The 14,408-nt window shown below is 41.9% G+C and overlaps 1 protein-coding gene across 2 annotated transcripts in view; it reads left to right on the top strand.

Annotated features, from left to right (window-relative positions):
• The window catches only part of LOC144681924 (guanine nucleotide-binding protein G(o) subunit alpha), a 379,243-nt gene that overhangs the window by 340,773 nt on the left and 24,062 nt on the right, over window positions 1–14,408 (top strand). For both annotated transcript variants that reach the window (XM_078544089.1, XM_078544087.1), the window contains exon 5: window positions 12,977–13,105. In XM_078544089.1, the coding sequence (XP_078400215.1) occupies window positions 12,977–13,105 (129 nt within the window). The remainder of the gene's footprint in view (window positions 1–12,976; window positions 13,106–14,408) is intronic.

Here is a 14,408-nt window from a genome sequence, read left to right as displayed (position 1 = left end):
CAGTCACATCCCAAATTGTTCAATGCAGCTAGCATTCACATCCTTGAATCGTCTTGAACAGTGAGTGCTTTAAGTTACAAGCGACTCTCATTCACCTACCCACTGATGGATTATACATGGTTCAGGAACAAACCAGGAAGAGTGACGGAAATCAAGATGGTAAACTAACTAAACTGGGCTAGAAAGCAGGAGAATTATAATCGGAGGCTGTGTTGAGTTCGAGCATTGAAAGTGCTCAGCACGTCAGTGAGTGGTTTATTAAAAGCTCAACAACACCAAAAAAAAAAGCTCAGCTGCAGCATTGCTACAAAAAGTATTTCATTGAAAGTGCCAGAACCACTCCCTTGGGCTGAAGAGTTCGCACTCTACTTAATAAAATGAGGTTGAACCTTTCTTTTTCAAACCCTAGTTGCTCCCTGATGGTTTGATGGATGCGGCCTTGGGCACTTGTCTTCCACACTCTGTTCAGGGCCTGTAAAAAGGTCCACGCTGCCTTTGTTTCCAATGATGCGGAGTAGGTTTTATGTATAGTGGTAGCTAAGTGCACCAGTGAAGTATGTAATAAATACCAACAGCTAGCAGAGGTAACGATGAATCAGATTTAGTTTCAGTAAAATGTTGTTTGTAAATTCAGCAGAAGCAATTCACCAATGAAGCAGGCTACATATGTGAGGGGGAAAGCAGGAGAGTGCGTGAGAGCAGGAGAATGCAAGGAGAAGATAAAGGCTGGAGGTAAAGAAGCAGGATGGCAAAGGCTCTTGAAAGACGGCAGAATTGTTATTTTGTTTGTTACACGCTCACCTTCCTGAAATGAGGTTAAAATATTCCGCAGGCTCCTGAATTCCCCCTCCCCTCAATAAAAACACACACTCGACCAGCTGATTGCACTTCCATCCTCTCAGATGAGCCAAGAACAGGGGATTACAATAATGTAGCACATAAATCTCATTTTAATGGATTATTATCATATTAATTGAGTTTTTGACACTGTTTTAGAATTATAATATTTCAAAAGGCAATATCTCAATTGTGATAGCTTGTCTGATGTTGTGTGTAAAATAATGACATACAATTACAGTATAACCCATTTAATCTCCTGGGAGCTTCTGTTCACTGCCCACCTCACATAATGCGCCAGAGTAATTACATAGGGCAGCATGGAAATCCTGTACAATGGATCATCCCTGTGCACAAGAAGAGTATTAGGCTCTTTGCAGGGCACTGCCACACAATGATCTTTGCTTTGTTGAAGTAGAGCTCACTGAGATGGACTGAGTATTGCATTGGAGAGAATCTTGAATGGCGGCAGCAAACTCACTCAGAGCTTTAATATATTTCGCATATCAAGGGAAATGTCACCTGCATTAAGACAATGTCATTCGCTGTCAAAATGACATTAAAAAAGGCTCAAGCTTTTAATTTTAAGTAGTGACAACAGTAAATTCTGAAAGAATAAGTTTACACCATTTGGCCCATCAAGCCCATTCTATCCAAATCTTAATCATGGACTCTTGCTCCTATACTGGGGGGTGGGAAGAATCTTCTATGACATGCAACAGATTTTGACTGCATGTTGTTTGTTTTTTTTTTAACATTGGCACGTTTGCCAGTTCTCTCCCCACCCCCTACCTCCACAACCCCCAAAGTTGGATCAGCTTGTCAGCAAATAACCTGGATTATCATGAGCTCTAACTGGGGGTGAACAACAACTTAGCATTTTGGGGTTAATTCAGATTCTTTTAGGTCAGATTGGCTTTTAAAGAGGAGACAGTTCCAGCTGCAACTGGAATTAAATCTGAGACATTAAGCCAGTTTATTTTTCTTTTGCTAACAGTGAGACTGCCACCTTTCCATTCATTTTTTTTTAAGGTATACTTTCCAGTTCCCCTTCATCGGGTTATTGAGGTGTCAGCTGTGGCTCAGTTCATAGCACCCTCGCCTTTGAATCAGAGGGTTGTGGGTTCATGTCCCACTCCCGGAAACCAAGAACTGTGATTGTACTCGAAAAGAGTTGCAATCTGTGACTGTTGGTAACTCGAAAGAGTTTCATCGGGTTATTTCATTCATTGCCAGGAGGGGGCGCTGGTGAGCTCAGCCCTGTCCCACCTACCCAGCAAGCTCCCTCCCCAGCCTGCAGGAGGTGATTGGGTAACCATTTTAAGATTTCCCCTCAATCCTGGCAAAGAATTCATAGACTCCACCTGTCGCCTTCCCACAGCGGTAATGCTGTTGGTAATTTGCAATGTGATAGATCACAGGCAAGGACCTGGATTCCAAGGATATGGGTGGGGAACAACAGCAAGAGTGGTGTGGTCCTGAAGGACATAGCTGCCAGACTAGACCTGCAGCAGATGGTGAGAGAACCAACATGAGGGAAAAACCTACTTGACCTTGTCCTCACCAGTCCACCTCCTCATCACCAGTCCATCTCTCACAGATGCATCTGTCCATGACAATGTTGGTAGGAGTGACCACTGCACAGTCCTTGGGGACATAAACTGCCATCTTCACACTGAAGACACACTCCATCGTGTTTTGTGGCACTACTACCATGCTAAATTGGATAAATTCAGAACAGACCTAGCAGCTCAAAACTGGGCAATCATGAGGCTCTGTGGGCCATCAGCAGCAGAATTGTACTCAACCCCAATCTGTAACCGCATGACCTGGCATATCCCTCACTCTACCATTAACATCAATCCAGGGGAACAACTCTGGTTCAATGAGGAATGCAGGAGAGCATACCAGGAGTAGCATCAGGTGTACCAGAATGAGCTGCCAACCTGGTAAAGCTACAATACAGGACTACATGCATGCTAAACAGTGGAAGCAGCACGTATTAGACAGACCTAAGCGCTTCTGCAAATAATGGATCAGGTCAAAGCTCTGCACTCCTGCCACATCCAGTTGTGAATGGTGGTGGACAATTGAACAACTAATGCAAGAAAGCATACATCATGAATGTTTCCATCCCAAATGATGGGGGAACCCATCAGTCAGTGCAAAGGACAAGGCTGAAATATTTGAAACCATCTTCAGCCAGAAGAAACTTGACACCACCCAGGTAAAAGCAACCTGTTTGATCAGCACCCGATCCACCACCTTAAACATTCACTCCCTCCACCACCAGTACACAGTGGCAGTAGTTGTGTACCATTTACAAGATGCACTGCAACAATTTGCCAAGCCTTTTTCGACAGCTCCCTTCAAAAACATGATCTCTACCATCTAGAAGGACAATGGCAGCAAATGCATGGAAATGGCATCACCAGCGAGCCTCCCTCCAAGTCACAAGCATCTTAACCTGAAACTGTAGCACGGTCCCTTCGCTTTTCAAAAATATGGAACTCCATTCCTATCAGCACTGTGGATGTACCTACACCACATGGACTGCAGCAGTTCAAGAAGGTGACTCGTCACCGCCTTTTTGAGGGCAATTAGGGATGGGCAACACATGCTGGCTTTTCCAGTGACGCCTACATCCCACAAGAGAATCAAAAAAAAAGTGCCAAGTGGATGATCCATCTCAGCCTCCTCCTGAGGCTCCCAGCATCTCAGATTTTCAGAGCTGTGATTCACCTCCACACGATGTCAAGAAACCGCTGAAAGCACTGGATATTGCATAGGCTATGGGCCCTGTCAACATCCTAGTAGTAGTGCTAAAGACTTTTGCTCCAGAACTAACCGCATCTCCAGCCAGCTGCTCTAGTATAGCTACAACATGGCATCTACCTGGTGATGTAGAAAGTTGCCCAGGTATGTCCTGGCCACAAAAAACAGGACAAATCCAATCTAGCCAATTATCAACCCATCAGTTTAATCTTAATCATCAACAAATGATGGATTGTGTCATTGACAGCGCTAACAAGCAGCACTTTTTATTCATCATCATCTACTCACTGATGTTCAATTTGGGTTCCACTAGGATCATCTTGGCTCCAGATCTCATTAATGCCTCAGTCCAAACATGAGCAAAAGAGCTGAATTCCAGAGGTGAGGTGAGAATGTCTGCCCTTGGCATCAAGTTGGCATTTGACCGAATGTGGCATCCAGGAGCCCTAGTAAAATTGAAACCAATGGGAATCAGGCTACTCACCACCAGCTTCTCAAGGGCAGTTGGAAATGGAAATAAATGGTGGTTGTCTTCCCAATGATACCCACATCCTGTGAATAAATTTTGAGAGTGCGTTGGATGCAGGAGCACAATGGCCCACTCCACCCCAGATTATTCTGCTTTTATATTGGCTTTCATTTAGCAAGGCAGTGAACTTGGTAATTGTGTTGGCACTTAAGTCTGAATTTTTCTTAACCATAGCAACAACGGTCTGTCAGGCTGTGCCCAGTGCTCCTTGGCTATTACTCCTCAGCTTTGTTTGGTTCTGTCTGTTTCTTGCCAGCAGTAGGGTGTATCAATGAAAACACTTTCTGTAATGGTTGCATCAGTACGTATTAGAAGAATAAAGCTGCATTAGAGTGACCTTATTGAGGGAAATCTATAGATGCTATATCTGTGGTACAGATGTTACAGATATGAATGCAATTGAGTTCTCTACTATGTTTCAACAGAATGCAGGAAACTAGGCACTTTATCAGTAGGCTATTATGGATCTTTATTAAAGACAATCGCAGATCAGCTCAGCTGGTGAAGTGTTGACAGTAAGCAAGATTGTAGAAATCCTGTCCCCCTGTAACACATTCCATTCTCGTCTTTCTTTGTCTTGAAAAGATACTGCAAGCAGGGCAGTTTGACATGTGCAGCCTGAACACTTGGTGATGGAAATCAATTTGCCAGTAAGGTAAAGAGAAGCAGCATCAGTGAATTCCTCCTCTCCTATAGCAACCCTGCAGTGTGAGGCTCTGGAACAATTAATGCTCGCAGCAGAGAAACTAAATAATTTACTCATGGTGTCACTCAATGATAATGTTAGCTTTCTTGTGCTATAAAGTTGAAGGCAGAACGGAATGTATGTGACTGAAGTCTCTGTTAGGTTCTGTGGCCCAAAATGGTTGTGATTTGTACTAAACAAAATTTCTCTGACACCTTTGAGCCCAGTCATGAGTAGCTGATGCTTGTACAGGATGAAGATTGAATGAGGGCCTCAGGATGTTATTACATAAATAGGTCACGGTATCATAGACTATTTCAGCACAGAAGCAGGCCACTCAGCTCAAGTCTGTGCCAGCTCTTGCAGAAGGCAAGCTAGTTCGTCCCACTCCCTCTAATTCCTCCCACACCCACCCTCCTCATCCCTGCAATGTTTTTCTCCTTCAAGTATTTATCCAATTTCCTTGCTATTGACTACTGTTGGAGTTGTACCTGCCACCCTGACAGGCAGTGCATTCCAAATCCTAATCATTCATTCTGTGAGAAAAGTTTTTCGTCTTGTCACCTCTGCTTCTTTCTTCAATCACCTTACACCTTTGCTCTCTGGTTTTCAACCCTTTAGCCATTGGAAAGGTTTTGTCATTTACTCTATCAAAATGCTTCATGATTTTAAACATCTCTATCAAATCTCCACTTATCCTTCTCTGCTGTAAAGAGAATAACCCCAGCTTCTCCAGTCTATCCACACAGCTGTAATCTCTTATCCCAGAGGGCTGTGGATGTTTAGCCGATGAGTATATACAAGACTAAGATTGATAGATTTTTGGCTACTAAAGGAAGCAATGGCTAGGGGGATAGGCCAGGAAGATGAGGTTAATGGAGAAGTTCAGCCACGATCTTGCTGAATGCCAGAGCAGGTTTGATGGGACCTACTCCTGCTCCTATTTCTTATGTCTTTATATCATTAGTCGAGGCAACTTTGCAGAACTGCACCATTCTTTCCCACTTGCCAAGCTACTTTGGCAGCTCCAGCCAGCTCTTTCATGCTGCCTGTGATTGCTGTGAAAATGTTTTTAGAACCGTGCTCTTAAGGATAATTAAATGAACTTAAAAAAGAAAAGGGGAAAGAAAGACGAAATAGCAGAGGAGAGGGAAATTTTAAGGAGAGGGCTGCAGGAGAGCATTGGCTGAGAAGAAAGAGTGAAAGGAGGACTACCGTAGTACAGAGAGGAGCAGAAAAGGAGGGGCAAGGAAGAACTTGCATTTATACAGCACCCTTCATAAGAACAAAAGACCCTTCGAACCTGCTGTACCATTCAGTAAGACCATGGCTAATCTTCTACCTCAACTTCACCTTCCTGCACTATCACCTTAATTCCCTTAATGTCCAAAAACCTATCGACCCTCTGTCTTGAATATACTCAATGACTGAACATTCATAGCTCTTTGGGGTAGAAAATTGCAAAGATTCACAACCCATTGAGTGAAGAAATTTTTCTTCATCTCAGTTGTAAATGGCCGATCCTTTATTCTGAGACTGTGAGCCCACGTTCTAGATTCCCCAGCCAGGGGAAACATTTTCAGCATCTACCTTATCAAGCTCCTTGACAATTTTATATGTTTCAATTAGATCACCTCTCATTCTTCTAAACTCCATGAAATATAGGACATGTTTAATTAATCTCTCCTCATAGGACAATCCCCTCATCTCAGGAACCACTCGAATAAACTTTGTTGCATTCGTTCTAGGGTGAATATGTCCCTCCTTAGGTCAGGAGGCCAAAAATACCAACATACGAATTAGGAGTAGGCCACTGGGACCCTTGAGCCTGCTTCATCATTCAATAAGATCATGGCTGATCTGATTATGGACTCAACTCCACATTCCCGCCTACTCCCTGATAACCTTTCATCCCCTTGCTTATCAAGAATCCATCAGCCTGTGCCTTAAGAATATTCCAAGATTCTGCTTTCACCGCCTTTTGAGGAAGGGAGTTCCAAAGACCCACAATCCTCTGAGAAAACTGCCAATGATTGGCAGTTAACTGTCAGTCACCATCAGTGGCGCATGCTGCATGGCAATGCCTCTCACCAACCAATCAGCACTCTCTCTTCACATACAGTATAAATGGTTTATTCCCCTCTTAGATTAGTATTCTTGTGAGTGTCCCAGTGAGTGCAAGACGAAAAGCTTAGAAGAATACCATGTCTCCTTTTTTCAGGAATACTCAAGTTCTGTACGACCAAACAACTGAGTGTTAATCCTTGCGGTACCCCACTAATTACAGCCTGCCAACCCAAAGCTATCCTGTTTATTCCTCTGTTTTCTGTCTATTGATCAATGCTTAATCATCCATGCTAATAAACTACACTCGACCCCAATTCCTAATTTTATGTAATAACCTCTGTGTGGCACTTCATCAAATTTTTTTTTGAAATTATAAATACGCTACATCTAATGGTTCCACGTTATCTATATTACTATTTATATCTTCAAAAAAAATCTCCAACATATTTGTCAAACATGAGTTCCCTTTCATAAATCCGCACTGACTCTGCTCATTCACAACACTGGGATGTCCCGAAACGCTTTACAGCCATTGAAGTATTTTGAAATGTTGTCTCTTTTCCAGCATAGGAAAACGCATCAGCCAGTTTGTGCACTGCAAGGTTCCTCAAATAGCAATGAGATAAATGACTAGATAACCTGATGCTGTTCGAAGGATGAATGTTGGCCAGGAAATCAGGTGAACACCCCTGCTCTTCTTGGAAATAGTGCGATGGATCTTTTCACCTGAGACGGCAGGCACAGCACTTATTCAGCATTTCATCTGAATGATGAACCTCTGACAGTGCAGAACTCCCTCAGTGCTGCACAGACGTGTCAACCTCAATTATGTGCTTAAGCCTCCAAAATAGAAGTTGAACCCATGGTCTTCTGATTCAGAAACAAGAGTGGTCCCACTGAGCCCAGACTGACACCTTGGGGATAATACAAAGAATAACAATGAGAAGAGAACAGCAAAATCACTGGGGTTTGGTGGGGGGAAGGGATGATGAAGGGGTGGATGAGTGGCAAAGGAAGATACTGAATTGTATAATCATATACAACTCACTCACTGGTTCAGAATGCACATATCTCACTGCACCCTCACCTGCCCACACCCTCCGCCAGCTCCAAAATATTGTATTTGGAGACATAATAACATGAGGCTGGGAGAATCAGTGTGCCTTATATTGGCAGGGGAGATAGACCTTGCATGATTCACCACACTTGTTTTAAACAACTTAGTGAGGGTATTATGAAAGCAATCCATGTCTTTGAATTGGATACAAGTTATGAATTCTCCATAGGAAATACACCAAGAAGTACTCCAGCTAAGAGCAATGCTTACAGACAGTTATGGCAAGATGATAGCCATACTTGGAGTAACAATACACCACAGAATATCATAGCTGCTGGAATTTCCAAAAATCGCACTTTGAATGTGTGCACTGACCCTCCTTTGACCTAATTTATAAGAAGGGCTTCCTCACTGAGCTTAGGCTGACATCTTTGGGATAATACAAAGAATAACAATGCGAAGAGAACAGCAAAATCATTGGAGTTTTGGGGGTAAGAGATGATGAAGGGGTGGATGGGTGACAAAAGAAGACACTTAATTGTGTAACCATATACAACTCGCTCACTGGTTCAGAGTGCACATATCTCATTGCAACCACCACCCCCACACCTCCTCCTCCTCCGCCCCCCCACTCCCACTGCCCACACTTCCCCGCCAGTTCCAAAATGTTGTATTTGGAGATATATTGACATGGGGCTAGGAGAATCAGAATGCATTACATTGGCAGGGGAGATGGACCTTACATGTTCACCACACAGCACCATCTCAATCTGAGTGACCAAAGGAGCAGTGATTGAGCAATTGTCTCACCAAACTGTCAGCATGGGGTAAGCCTTGGCATGAGAGTTTCATCTAAGAATCGATCAGAATTGTTTATGTGGCAAGTTGTGTCCATCACCTGGGCCTCATGGGATGGCCATTCTTTAATAACACTCTTGTCCCAGTGATGCTTCCACTTCAGGTTGTTTTTACAGTCATGGCTGAGAGCTGAATTATCACCTAATTAGTTACAGAACAAACAGGTTTAGCCAATCAGAAAAGCCCTGATGGAGACAGAAGATAGATATTGGTTGAAATGTGAAAGCAGTTGGTGCAAAGCCTTGCCAAGAGTCCAAACTTTTAAAACATTATCTACTCAAAAACCATTTACATCTTAAATTATTTGGAAGAATGGATTAACTTGTCATCTGTTACAATTAAAACACACAAAGGTGGCAGGAACCAAGTAAACTGAGCTTCATGCATGGTTGAATTTGTTCATTGTGTATGGAGCTGTACCTCCCCCAGTCTCCCAGTACTGCAAGCAAACTGTAAAAGTATGACTGCCACTTGATAAAAATAGAATTAACAGTTTTCAATGCATTCAGTGTATTTAATCACTGTTGTTTGTGTTATTTCTCTCCCCCCCATTGGTCTCTTTCCTCTTAGTCTCTCGGTCTCTGATCTTTCTCCTCTATCAATCTCTTTTTTTTTCCCTCTATTGGTATTGTTTTCTTCCTTTTCCGTCAATCTCTTACTCTCCCATCAGTGTCTCTTGTTGTTTTTTCTTCGTCTCTCTCTATCTCTCTCCTTTTTCTCTATCAGCCTCTCCTGCTGTTTCTGACCTTTTTACTTTCCTCTATTTTCTCATGTAAATATCTTTTTCTTTGTCTCCTGTTGGTTCACATTGTTCTCTCCTTCTCTATCATTTTCATTCTTTTTACATCCCCACAATCCTCTGGGATATCTGTGCTCCTCCAATTCTGGCCTCTTGAGCATCCCTGATTTTAATCCCTCCACTTTTGGTGGCAGTATCTTCAGCTGCCAAGGCCTTAAGCTCTGGAATTCCCTTCCTAAATCTCTCAACCCCTCTATCTCTTTGAACCTTCTTTAAGGCACTTCTTAAAACCTACCTCTTTGACCATGAACTTTTGCTCATCTATCCTAATATCTCCTTCTGTGGCTCAGTATCAAATTTTGTTTAATAATACTCCTGTGAAGTGCCTTGGCGTGATGTAGTGCCCTAAATGCAAATTGTTATTGTTGTCCTGGCCCCTGAACAAATATCCATAGAAAAGTTGCAGCAGAGCATCCACAAATTAGTCCTTTGTAGTTTGCCATGGGACCTTGCCGCTCATTTACATGGGTACCTTAGGTAATAAAATTCCAGGGAATCATTAATCTCTGATGTCTCTACCCATGCCAACTTCTGCACTGGGAGTCCATGGGAATACCTCTTCAAATAATGTCCAATAAAAATATGCTATAAAATGTAGCCTGTTGTGTAACAGGTGGTAAATGTGCTCCATTGATGCATGAGGTAATGCAGAACCTTGATCCTCTCAGGAAGCTTCCATGTTTGATGATTGATTTGCACTCAGTTAGCTGGGTGACAGTAGAGGTGCAAAAATTAATCTCTGAATCTCTGGCTATGGGAAGGAGAATTGGAAATAGGTTTGTGGGCATCAGTTGAACACAATTCAACTTTGGGGCAAAACAAGCGATTAACAGATGGGCTACCCTGCTGAAGTCAATGGAATAGAAAATCAGGTGGAGTGTTTAATGGGTGATCAATCTACCAATGTTCCCTTTGCCCCTGTCAAAATGGAATTTTACTCCCTCAGTGGCTGGGCTCACTTTGAATAAATAGTTCCAGGTACTAAATAACAATTGGCATCGATGGAGTCATATTTCAGCATGTAGTGTCACGTCAGTTATTATTCTATTATTCCATTTATTTTAGAAGGTGTTATCACTGCCACAAAAATAACAGGCAAGAATGTTATGTTCTTCCTTTGGCTGTATTCATTTGTAGGCAACTGACATCTACCAATGTCAGTTTAAATACATGGAGAATTTTTCTTTGAATAGTTGATTAATTTTGTAAGTAAAACATTGTCTGACACTCCATCATATTTGTACAGCAGATATCTGAAGTGTGTCTACCTCTTGTAACACAAGTGGACATCAATACTGAATGAAAATGGAATTACTGAATTTCCATGCATAGGTGAACTAATCTTTCAGACACATTACTAGATGCCAAGGGTGATTCCACAACCTGGCACCCTCTGTAGGGAGCAGCTGTCATGCAATGAATTGCAGAAACACAGCCCATGATTTTCTGTCCACTAAAATTGATGAAGAGACATTCGAGGCCCACGCACCCGCCATTTACCTATGCATGTTCTCCTTGTGAGTGCCACTCCCTCCAGAAAGCACTGGATTGTAGGTTCACTCTTGTGAATCATATTACCTTTTCTTACAGGCTCTGTTGGGAAGAGTCTGTGTTATTAATTTGCATCTAAATCAGTGTAACTAAATTATTCCTAACTTAAAAGATATTTTACCATCAACTCTGAACTGGTTTGTTTATAATGCCTCTTGCTATATTAACAGAACATGCCTGGCATTGGTGCAGCGGTCCCTACATTGCCATTGAAATTATTTGGTTTCATTTCAGTTTTTGAATTGCTGAACAAGAGCTGGGATTGGGCACAGCTCCAAATCACAATACACTTGGACAGGGGCAATATGAGATTTCACATCAATAACTGTGTCAAACTATTTTAACAAGAAGATTGCATGAATAGGCATTTATTTCACAGCCCCTTATGATGTGAAATCAGGTCTATAGGCTGCAATGTAAAACTCAATGCACTTTCTACTGAGGCCTATAAACTTCAGGCTAAAATAACTATCAGTATATACCCCAGTGAGGATGATAGACTGCAATGCAAAATGCTCACCTGCGCACTCCATGGGTTCTGCACAATGCATGTAAAAGATTCATCAGTGCATTGGGTTAATGAAATCTTTGAAAAAGTGTGATTGGTTTCGATGTGAGGGAATGGTTGATTGTAATTGGATTAAAATTGCAGAGAATCATTGAGTAACTGATTCATTTTTGTATGATATGTTGAATATTTCAGTAAAAATGCATACAACAGTGGTAGGAGAGGCTTATTATTTTACTACTATAGTCTCTATATTAGAGTATGCAATAATGATGCTTAATGGAATTGTCAGGGATTGGTAAAAAGTTTATTGGTTTTTGCTATTAAGCTTAGTAAGACAGGTACTTGCAATTGCTCCCAGTTAGTATGATTTACTACACTGTGAAATCATATCTATTGTTGACATAGGCTTTGCAAAATTAATTCACAGTATAGGATCTGTATACAAATCAAGGAAACATAGTAAACGTTACACATGATGGGTTTTAGCCATTGAAACCCCCAAATGACTAATTCTGACCATGTCTTCAGACCTCCAGTGAAAATAAAAGTAATTCTCTGACACAGGAAGCTGGGTAGATATTTCTACCAAAGAAGGGTGGAAAGAACTAGCCAGGAAGGCATTTTCAATAAGTTACTGTATGTGGTTAAACAATACCCCTATCCAGTCTGAGAAGTTAATTATTGTTATTCATTGGTGGCATGCTGAGATTAATAGGAAGTTAATGTACCTTAAATATAACAGGTAACCTTCACCCCTGCAGTGGCCATTCAAATCAATTCCTCCACGAGCAGTAAAGGGGCACATGAGAGGGCTCATGTCTCCTTAATTACAGTCTAACTTGCAGAAACTAAAAAATAAATCTCTTGTTCCTACCTCTTAGCCTTTCCAAAAGATGTAATTCCATCCCTAGAATTGAAAGCATTCCAAAGTGATAGTTCAGTCAACTCATTCAGCAAAAAAGGGCCACCAGTTTTATTTCATCCAAACCCCATAAGACTGAGTAGCTGACTGAAGAGAAGTGGAAAGGTTGGACCTTACAAGGGTTGCAAAGAATTCTGCTGTTCATGTTGTGTACTTTAGTCTATTTCTGTTGACTAGTTGAATGTTTTAAATCAATATGTATGTTTTTGACATCAGGAGTAAATCTCAAGGGAAGAGCTTGTTCTTTATAATTGTTTGATTTGCAATTGAAAAATGTCTGTGGAGGTTTCTGATCACTCTGCAATGCAGTACATTGTTGTTTAGCAGTCCAGCACTTAAAGTGCAGTTGAGGACTTGTTTCATAACAATTTCTGTTTTCTTTCAGTTACCTAGACAGCTTAGATCGGATTGGAGGGAATGATTACCAGCCGACAGAGCAGGATATCCTCCGAACCAGAGTGAAGACCACTGGCATCGTAGAAACTCACTTTACATTCAAAAACCTCCACTTCAGGTGAGTCCAGTTAAATAGGACAGTTCATACCTCCCCACACAGAAGGGCTGCTTCCCATCATATCAATTGATAATTAATCATACATGTGCCATTGGCTTAGATATGGGGAAATTATTGAGCAAGATCTTAACTTATTCAGAACCCATCCACTTGAACAGTGTTAAAATTGGGCCTTATTGAGTGTGATTGTGTTTGACGTGTTTAGGGTGCATCAATAAATAAGAGAGGTTGGTTGTCCAATGTTGCCTCAATGGTATGTACCGAGATGCTCTATTTCCTTACCTCTCCTCCAACAAGAATCTCCATCCACCACGCACTTGTAACATTAACAGACCAAAATTGATGTGTTCCCCACAGATGGGGAGTTTCTTTCATGCAGTTACTTAGACCAGTGACAGTCAAGAATTCACCAACTTGACACATACTACATTGTACAAGTTCCAGTTATTAGGTATAACCAGTTCAAATGTGTTTAAGTGGCTTCCGCTATGGTAAAGGGATCAGTCAGAACCCTGATCCACACAATCATGAATAATACACAGGAAATATTAGAACCCAAATGAAACAGGCAAAGTCATCATTTTTACTGCCCTCGTGTCAAGGCAAAACATATGGCTCATTGAACGCTATATGCCACAGACAAAAAGCCTGAGAGCACAGAGGCGAAGAAGGGGCTAAGAGAGGTGGTGGAGTTGAATATCACCAGGGCACATGTGGAAGCTGACTCCATATCTTCAGATGATCTCACCAAGGGGAAGCATATGGATGAGGATGAAAAAGGACCAAGAGTAGATCCTTGAGAGACACCAGAGGTAACGGTGAAGAAGCAGGAATGGAAGCCAGTGCTGGAGGGGCTCTGGCTGGGATTTGACAGGGAAGAGCAAAACCAGGCAGTTCCACTCAGCTGGACATTGGAGAAGGATGGTGTGGTCAACCAGTTAGACCGAGATTGAGGAGAGCTGATGCACCATGGTCACTGTTACAGAGGATGCCATTTGTGACCTTGATTAGGGCAGTTTCAGCGCTGTACATAAACCTGATTGGAGAGGTTTAAATATGGCTTTGCAGGAAACAGGCATGAATTTGGGAGGCCTTTGTAATAATCAAGCATTGAGCTCATTTTTTAAAAAACTGCCCATAAATTATCAAATTCAATTTTACAACTCGTCATAGTGGAATTTGAACTCCAACCAATCCAGTCTCTAATCTAATACCTCACAATCACGGGAGTCTTAACAAATTATAGAACCACTTCAGTTAGGAACCAATCTGTCGTGTACACACTGATGGAAGTGGCGGACCA

This window comes from Cetorhinus maximus, chromosome 6, assembly GCF_964194155.1.
Source record: "Cetorhinus maximus chromosome 6, sCetMax3.hap1.1, whole genome shotgun sequence".
Classification (NCBI taxonomy): domain Eukaryota; kingdom Metazoa; phylum Chordata; class Chondrichthyes; order Lamniformes; family Cetorhinidae; genus Cetorhinus; species Cetorhinus maximus.
The sequence above is the reverse complement of the archived record's forward strand: the minus strand, read 5'-3'. Positions and strand labels throughout refer to the sequence as shown.